Raw genomic sequence first — 9598 nt, forward strand, 5'->3', positions numbered from 1 at the left:
TGTATAAACAGACACACAGAGAGCTGATGTTCACATTCATTACTGCCTTGAGTTAATTACACATAGCAATGGGGTTGGCATAAGTTATACCCTCTCCATGGAGGGGGCTGGCATAGCCTTTTACAACACTGTCATTAACCATGATAAATAGATGTTTGCCTTTTAATTCATATTCTCAGTTACAGAGCTCCTGGCAAAGTTGACTAAATTTTCACCACAAAACTTGTTTAGACTATTGAGTCAAAGTTTTTTTTTCACATTTCCCTTCATAATTTTTGCGTAGAAAATGGTAATATTGCATAAACCTGGAGGATGGATACCAATTGACAAAGACGGTCTGAAATGCCCAACAAACATGACTCGGCAGCATCCCTCGAGCTTTAACATAGCTCCTGGCTACCAAAACTTTCGACCAATCAGAGCTCTGCTTTCCTCTGCACGGAGAGAGAAACATGGAAGTCTAACCTGGACACCAAGACAGACCCCGAAAAACCTCCCGTCTACACGAAAACATCTTAAAGCAGTCTCGTTTTAGTTTACACAAACTGTTATTCAACAGATAAAAGTTCGTTTTAAGCAATGACAATGTTGGGTATGTACGTGCCAGACAGATTTGCTCTGAAGTCATCTAAGGTCCAAGACGGAATCGGGCTTTACACCGCGAGAAGAGTCAAGAAGGTTTGTTCATTTGAGTTAGGAAAAACGAAAACAAATACAAAATTGGAGACGCGTTTAAAAGTAATATGATGCCGCGTTTAGGAAAAATGAGTTTATGCTGGCTTTTGACCACGATGTAAGGTTTAAACGAGTGGTTTAAATGCATAGCGATAGCAAGTTCGCTGTTCGTTTTACAGCTGCTGACGTGAACTGCCACGTATGGAGGAGTGAACGTTTGCTGTCTCGATAGTCCAGCTGCAGCATAGTATTCCAATGTACCGTTCGCGCATTTGCTGCGTAGGCTACATGAAACTACCTCGTATGATGCCCGTTTATGCTGAACTGTACCAACTCTAAATAAAGCGATGTCAATTAGATAACATATGCATAACACTGAAAGACACTTAGATGAAGGGTACAGGTTTCATTTGTGACTTTCAAGAATAATAATGAATCAAGAGTTGCACCAAAGAAGCATTGTACGGCCAACAGTTAACTTTTATGCAGCATAAGCTACCACTAGGAATGTATGTATTTTGTAAAGTGATAACTTGTATACAGTGTAACTATTCATATTTGTCATATGGCTTATATCTAACTGTTTTGTCTAAGGGAGAGAAGTTTGGCCCATTTGCCGGAGAGAAGAAAATGCCGAGCGATATGGATGAGAGCATGGATCCGCGATTGATGTGGGAGGTGCAGTAATCCATGATGTTTCACTGTGAATTTGAGGACTGACATCATCACACCCCATGCATGCTTTTCCTTTGTACCCTATCTGATACAAATGGATATCATTCTATCTCTCTCTCTCTCTCTCTCTCTCTCTCTCTCTCTCTGTGTGTGTGTGTGTGTCTTCCTCAATGCTCAATGTTAAATGTTTCATATGTCAGTAGCCTAGCCTATAGAAATATAGTTAGACATGGAGACAGACTTATGGAAAGGCATAATGACATAGATAGATAGATAGATAGATAGATAGATAGATACACTACCGTTCAAAAGTTTGGGGTCCATTAGAAATTTCCATTCCACTCCATTATAGACAGAATACCAGCTGAGATCAGTTGCGTTGTTTTTTTAATCAGGGCAGCAGTTTTCAGATGATGTGCTTACAATTGCAAAAGGGTTTTCCAGTGTTTTCACAGTTAGCCTTTTAAAATGATATCAGATTAGTAATCAGAATGTGCCTTTGGAACATTGGATGAATGGTGGCTGATAATGGGCAATGTAGATATTGCATTAAAGATCAGTCATTTCTTTCTACAACAGTCATTTACAACATAAATGATGAAAACAAGGACATTTCTAAGTGACTCCAAACTTTTGAACGGTAGTGTAGATAGACAGACAGACAGACAGACATGCCGATATGGAAAATGCATGATTCCTCTGGGCACATAACTTTTTTCATTAAGAGAAGTAGTGGAAAATGATTCTTTAAACACTCATGAAGGGTCCCAATCTTTTCTCTTTTTCCAAAGCAGCATAAAACCCTTCATTGGATTACTTCCAAGTAATGTCTAATTGGAGCAGGCATGTAGACGATGTGCTCATCTCGGCTTATACTTATCTCGTGCCATCTTGTTGTATTGCTGAAGTTCAAGCTTGCCAAATTCCACACAGTGCACCACAATATACGTTGATGTAATTGTAATTATTTTCCCCACAAGGATATAATGACATACAGATAGCCTTACTGAATGTACACAAGTGTCTGCAACACTGAAATCTGTGTGTCGTGTGTTTATGCATCACGGCTGTAATATTACCTTCTTGATGTCACTGGGTTCAAATTCTCTTGTGACATCTGTAATAACAGCTTTTTTAAATCTTGATTTATATTTTTAAACCGTATGATATTATCCTCTGGTATTCAGTGGGCCAATTTTCAATCTCTGCACTACAATTTTTTAGCCAATTTTATCAACTCAGTCTGGGAAGATATTTGAACTCTGAAGTATGTTGCACTTAGTATATAAAGCAGTTTTGTGTAAGACTATAACAGCAATTTGATGATTTGGGTTTGAGCAGTTCAGTAATCATCAGACGGTAATTATTAGGCTTGGGTTTTTGTTGGCCCCAGACACTAGCCCACTCTGTAGAATAATGTAGTCATTATTTTAACATCAAGGAAAGTGGCAGCGTGTTTAAGAACACTTGAAAACTTGAGTGCAATGGATCTAATTTAAATGCTTGAGCACTCACATATCCAGACAGAAAGCGATTCAGATCATCTCAAAACTGTCAAACGGATGAACTGATTAGCTGACAGAAACATTAGAAATGCATGCACTGGTTTCCAGAGAGGAACATAATGTTATATTTTACTTGTAATAACATGCCTGTGAAAATCAACCCCTTTTGAACGCCAGTGTGCTCTCTTGGGCTGTAGCGAGTTGGGTGTCTGGGAGTGTGGGTCTTCAGATGAAGGCTTAGTACTGCAGTGGCGACCAGTTTTGGCAGGTTTTCATTGTGTGTTTCGCAGGTACGGGGGACCAAAGGGGATGTGTTGTACATCCTGGACGCCAGCAACCCTCGGCACGCTAACTGGCTGCGCTTCGTCCATCAGGCGCCGTCGCAAGAGCAGAAGAACCTGGCGGCCATTCAGGTATGAGCCAGCCGGTGCTCCGTAGATAACGACACCTCCAGCCTTATCGCATAGCCAGATTCAAAGACTCCAAGCCAGGAGAGAGAAAGGAGTGGGGGTGGGGGTTAAGAAAAGAGAGATGGAGGGAGGGAGATGGGGAGAGAAAGAGAGACGACGAGAGCAAGAAGAAAACACAGAAAAAGAAGGACTGTGAGAAAGAGACACAATGAATGAGAGAGAGACGAGAGCAAGAAGAAAACACAGAAAAAGAAGGACTGTGAGAAAGAGACACAATGAATGAGAGAGAGACGAGAGCAAGAAGAAAACACAGAAAAAGAAGGACTGTGAGAAAGAGACACAATGAATGAGAGAGAGAAGAGAGCCAACACAAGGAAAAGGAAATTAAAAAAGAGGAGATTAGACTGAAAATGAGAGAGCATCAAGACAACAGGGAATTGCAGGATTCATGAGAAAGGACTATACATACAGTCATGTCGTTAGATTATCCTGTCACACCTATAGTAAGCAGTGCTAAATATACCTGAGAAGAAGAGCAGACAGGCAGAAAGAGTCACTTGGACGGTTTGTTTTGTCTACGCGTGCAGACATGTTGTGAAATCGGTCCTCTGATAGAGGTCTAAGGAGAGTGATGTAGGGCTCGGGTTTATTTGATAACTGTGTCTTGTGTGTAATGAGCCTTGGTTAAACACAGGTCTTCAGCAGAAGTCTTTGACCGCTCACCTACCTCTCTGTGGGCTCTGAATGCCCTGTGAGGTTTTTAGGTCAACTGTAAAGTCAATAGTGTTGTTGTTGCCCTTTATTGCACTGAATATAAGATACATTTTATGTCTGTGTAGCCAAGATTCATGTAATTCAGTTGGGACAAACAGTGTGACTCATCAGAACAGCAAACAAACACCGAAGTGTTCTTCCAGCTGTGTTTTCTTTTTTTATTTGTTTTTGCATTCTTTTATTTTTCAAATGGCAGTAGTTCTTGCAAATCTTACCCACCCTTAACTCAGGCCCACCCAAACGCAGACATGCCATTTGTAGAGACAGAGGGAAGGAAAGAGAGAGAGAGAGAGAGAGAGAGAGAGATGAAGCACTGGCAAATTTCAGACTTCTAATAATAAAGCAGACTTGCAGAGAGGCATGTTAGCCCAGGACCTGTGGTCTGAAGACTATGGTTTTGCCATTAATGCTACAGCGCTAAAATCCAGCAGTCGTTGAAAGGTCATACATGTGCGCTTCCAGCTCTGGGTTCCATCAGCTGTGACATTTATAGCATTTTTTCTTCTTTTCAGATTAATATATGTGCATATTTATAATCCAGAGGAAGACGGACTGGGACATTTGATTTCATTAGTGTTTGACCTTTGGAATATGAACATTTAAAGACAGCATGTTTAGGGCTCCAAGTGCTTGACCTTTGACCTTAATCAAGACAAGCAGACGAACAGACCAATGTCTCATCGTAATGGGACTTGGGTCCTTCATGTTGTGTATGTCAAAAGTCGATGTATGTGTGCGCGCCCGTGTGTGTGTGTGTGTGTGTGTGTGTGTGTGTGTGTGTGTGTGTGTGCGTGTGCATGTGTGTGTGCGTATGTTTAATTAATATACTATACCCTGAGGCATGCAATCTGTATGGCATCAATGCAAGTAGAGGAGCTGACTGTCAGGTCTTTAATAAAACACAGTAACATTGCTGAGATAAGGCAACAATTATTTCCCTGTTTGACCTTAGCCTGTCAAACAGGGAACCTTAGCCAACTTTTTTTATTGAACCTTATATATTTTTGTTTTTGTTTTACGAGAGTGTCTTTGATCACTTTGACAGTCTTAAAGGTCTGCCTTTTTTGGTCGACAGGATGGAGAGAATATCTTCTACTTGGCTGTGGATGACATTGAAACCGACACTGAGCTGCTCATTGGCTATCTGGACAGTGACATGGAGGAGGAAGAGGAAGAGGAGGAGGAGGAGGACATCAAGGACGGAGATGAAAGCAGTGTTGAGAGCAAGCATCTCAGTGAAGGTGTGAATTACCAATGAATGCTATACATTAGTAACTCTAATATCTGTGGGGCTTCTTGTGTTGAAATGTACTGTACTATCCATTTTTTTGTTTATTTTGGACTTTTTCTAACCTTTATTGATAGAACAGTACAAAGCAGACAAGAAACAAAAAGGAGCTAGATATGGACAGTGAGTTCAGGAAATGACCTCATGCTCAGACCCAAACCTGCTTACCCATGGGCACTAGACCCATGTATTGTGTAGGACTCTTCAAACATGACACTGAGTTTCCTCTGAGATGGCTTTTCATTGGCTAATTAGTTTTACTGGATAGAGAAATTCTGTCTGCCCTGGTAGTGATAGTGTGTATTAAGTGTGTTGTGTAACTGTGTAGTTAGTGTGTAGCGACTGTCTGCCTGTATCTCTACACACGTAGAGCTGACCATCAAGAAGGAGGACCACCCATGCTTGCTGTGTGAGAGCAGCTTCCCTAGTGAGGAGATCCTGGCAGCGCACCTCCAGAGCCTGCACCAGAGGCCCAGCACAGAGGAGAAGGAGTTCAAATGCCGCAACTGCGGCAAGAAGTTCCCCGTCAAGCAGGCTCTGCAGCGCCAGTGAGTAGATTAGAGTAAAATAGAACTGATCTCAGCACAGTTCTAGAACAGAACCACAACACGCCAGACACCTCATGTCTACATAAATGTAAACATCCTATTCCACTTACTGTGCCAGTGAGTAGAATAGAACTGATCTCAGTGCAGTTCCACAACAGACCACACCATGCAACTCACATCTAGATCAATGTAAACATCCTCCTCCACTTACCTCAGGCTGGGCTGATGACTAATTGCTTAAACAGTCAGCAGTGTGTGAACAAACCAGCGTTGTGTTATGTATCTGTGTGTCCACAAAGTGAGCACTTGCTAAAAGACGGGGAGTACCTTGAGGCCATGACTTGAGCCTCTGCAGTGTATCTCTGTGTTTTTTTTTGCCTGTGTTCTGTGATGACTTTGACTTTGTACAGCAGTGTCTGAGACTAGCCTTGACTGTTCTCTCTTTCTGTCCTCTCCTGTTCGCCAGTGTGCTGCATTGCACGGAGAGCCAAGCCCCAGTAGCAGGAGACTCGGCGAAAGCCCACCAGTGTTCGCTCTGCCACAGCACGTTCTCTTCCGAGTCCAGGTAGGCTAGTTAAGCGGCACAGCAACCACACTGACCAACGCCATGAGCGACATCTCATGCAATGTGTTCCATCCCTTTGGCTCTCTATCCCTCCCTTTTTTCAATCACTTTTCAGATCTGCATGCAATTTACACAAATGGATCGAGTTGTTAGTTGTCTAGTTAGATGTTTGTTTGGATATTATTTATGTTTATGTTTATGGTACGTAGCAGACACTTTTGTCCAAGGCGACTTACAATCACATCAATAAACATTACATTAACATTATTGTCATTATATTGGTAATAGACTAAATAAAATTTAGTCAGAATAACAGAATAGTAATAATAACCAGAATAATATACAAACCACAACTCTGTAAGAATGAATTAGTTGAATACAAGGTAAACAGATGATTCTTTAGACGCCTTTTTAAGATCCCAAAACTAGAAAGAGGAGTAGTATGTAAATCATTCCACTAATGAGGGACTACAGACGAAAAGACTCTTGAGTGTGACCTCTTAGTGTTGATGGAAGGCCAACATAGCAGAGAGGGGACATAGAGCTGGATCAAGGAATTAAGATAGAAAGGTGCAGATGCAGCGTCCTATAGGCCAGAGTGAGGAATTTGAATTGAACTCTGGCTCATTCACACTGTAATAGTGAATCATTTAGAAATCTCTCTCTCTCTCTCTCTCTCTCTCTCTCTCTAAATGTGTGTGTGTGTGTGTGTGTGTGTGTGTGTGTGTGTGTGTGTGTGTGTGTGTGTGTGTGTGTGTGTGTGTGTGTGTGTTTGTGTAGTTTTGAACAACACAAAGAGGCCTGTAAAGGAGATGCCAGGTTCATTTGTAAAGCGGAGAGCTGTGGGAAGAGGTTCAAGAGCAAAGATGCACTGAAGAAACACAAGGGAAACGTGCATACAGGTCTGCATACAGGACACACACACACACACACACACACACACACACACACACACACACACACACACACACACACAGTTTTTATAACACAAAATGACACAATGAGAGACACATGTGAAAGACTATGTTTAATAGTTTTACGTCAGTGCATTGTTTTGGAGAAGTCAAATACTTCATCTTCACCTAAGTGACTCTGGCCCTCTTAGCAACACTGTAACACTGATTAAATTAATTGCTTGTTGTGGTCACACTTTGATATTCTCTCAACTCTTCCTAGTTAGTACGTGATTTCAGCTTATGCTCAAGATCATTTCCACATGAATCCATCCTTCCCCTCATTTCCGTTTGTTTGAAACGAACACACACCACAAACTCTGCTGTTTAAACAAAGGCATAATGCGAGCCTAATGACTGTCAAAAAAGATCCACCCCGTCAGTCGAAGTTCATGGCGAGCGCGTTGTTGAGCCCGACTGACACATGACGTAGTCGTGCATTGCGGTGATGTAGCGGCCAAACTATGCCTTTCATTGGCCTGACTGAGCCATAGCCTTGTCCCCAGGCCAGGCTCTGTCTTGCATTAGGCACTGAGCCTGGCCATCGCTGTGCGGGGCGGCTACGTGGGCGAGGAGGGGGAAGTAGTGGCGATAGCCTCCAGAGACCAGTCTCACCCATCAGGCAGTGATGTCAGTGAGATTCGGAGAGGAAGAGGATGCGGTGTGTGTGTGTGTGTTGTGTGTTGTGTGTGTGTGTGTGTGTGTGTGTGTGTGTGTGTATGTGTGTGTGTGTGGGTGTAGGGGTGCTCTGTTGTCCATGTAATACGTTTTTTACGGCCTTATTAAAACTTGAGAAGGACTCAGTGGAAGCTGACAGGCTCTCCCTGGTCATTAGAGAGCCTCTTTTGCTCTAGCGCTCATCTCCAGACACCCAGCTTGTAAGAGGAGGAAGTACAGCTGGCATTTGACCTCTCACCCCCGTTAGATGTGTGCCTGTGTGCGTGTGTATGTGTGTGTTTGTCATTTAGTGAGTGCCGCATGTCTGAGTGGACCGTAGCGGGAGAAGAGAGACAGAGTTGTCTGTGGGCACTTAGCGTTCCGCTCAGCCACTTCCTGGCTCTTGAGTTGACTCCTGACTGTGTTATCGTCGTTGGTGGAGCTGTGCTGTTTCATGGCTGTAACACCTGCACGCCACTCACTGCATCTCCAAGCACGCACACGGGAGAAGGCAAAGAGCAGGACGGAATATACCATTTTTGGCTCCTGGCCGAACAGACAGAAAGTACACATCCTCACTCACCAACCCCTGTCCCATGCTGGCAAAAACAAGCTGAGATTCCATTGTCTTTTGGCTGTTTTTTTTTCACAGTAAGATCTTGCATGGAAGTTTGGCTAAAGATTCCCCCTGTCAAAGTGGAAGAGGATTTCTTTGTATCTCTTTGGAATGAGGCCTTGGAACAGTTGGCATAGCTGTCAGCCCAAATCCTGCTTTAGCCCCTCTACGTTAGCCAAACATTGTAACAACTGAGGCAAATGCTGAGCTCAGGAATTCAGCCATCTTAAGATGGTCCATGAGTACTGTGACTTTGACTCCATATGGCCATGTGTTCATCTTTGTGTTCTTTCTGTAGACAAGTACAACAGCTGCTTGAGTGAGTTTTGGAGTGAGTTTTGGCACACATACTGCATCAGTTCACACTCAGCATCGTATGAAGTCCATTAAAACGTGTTGAGGAGTTCACAGAAATCTGAGTGTGTGCCTGTGAGTTACACAAGTATAATTCTTCGCATGTTTTTTTTTTTGGTGTTTTTAGGCAGCGCTCGAAGGAAACTGATGTGTACCATCTGCAACAAGAAATGCTCATCCTCGCTGAACCTTCAGGAGCATCGCAAGGTCAGAGGTCGACTCCAACCACCCCATTCATCCCTCCAGCAATGTCTCCTTCTCTTTTTCCACTCCATCCCTCTAGCAATGTTTTCTTCTCTTCTTCCATCTCAGCCCTCCAGCTGTGTCTCCTACCTTTTTTTGGTCTCTGAAGGCTCTGGTTTCTGTCTTGTGCATTTCCATCCAGCCGTGTCTTAGTTTTCGTGACTTTGTCACCTGATTTTTAGATTTTCTGAAAACAAATACATCCCTTCCCAATTCTGCTCTTCTCTCTCTTTCTCTCTCTCTCTCTTTATCCTCTTCTCATTCTCTCTCTCTCTTTCTATATTGCGTTCCCTCTCTCGCTCTCTCCCTCTCTCACACAGTGTGGGAGCTTAACT

At 42.9% G+C, this 9598-nt stretch overlaps 1 protein-coding gene across 1 annotated transcript in view; it reads left to right on the plus strand.

Moving 5' to 3' along the window:
• The first annotated feature begins 451 nt into the window (after nt 1–451).
• The window catches only part of prdm5 (PR domain containing 5), a 51203-nt gene continuing 42056 nt past the window's right edge, over nt 452–9598 (plus strand). The window contains exons 1-8 of the mRNA XM_042056877.1: nt 452–678; nt 1270–1353; nt 3146–3268; nt 5115–5280; nt 5698–5875; nt 6342–6440; nt 7221–7342; nt 9148–9227. Of these exons, the coding sequence (XP_041912811.1) occupies nt 580–678; nt 1270–1353; nt 3146–3268; nt 5115–5280; nt 5698–5875; nt 6342–6440; nt 7221–7342; nt 9148–9227 (951 nt within the window). The 5' untranslated portion in view covers nt 452–579. The remainder of the gene's footprint in view (nt 679–1269; nt 1354–3145; nt 3269–5114; nt 5281–5697; nt 5876–6341; nt 6441–7220; nt 7343–9147; nt 9228–9598) is intronic.

The sequence above is a fragment of the Alosa sapidissima genome, chromosome 12 (assembly GCF_018492685.1).
Source record: "Alosa sapidissima isolate fAloSap1 chromosome 12, fAloSap1.pri, whole genome shotgun sequence".
NCBI lineage: Eukaryota > Metazoa > Chordata > Actinopteri > Clupeiformes > Clupeidae > Alosa > Alosa sapidissima.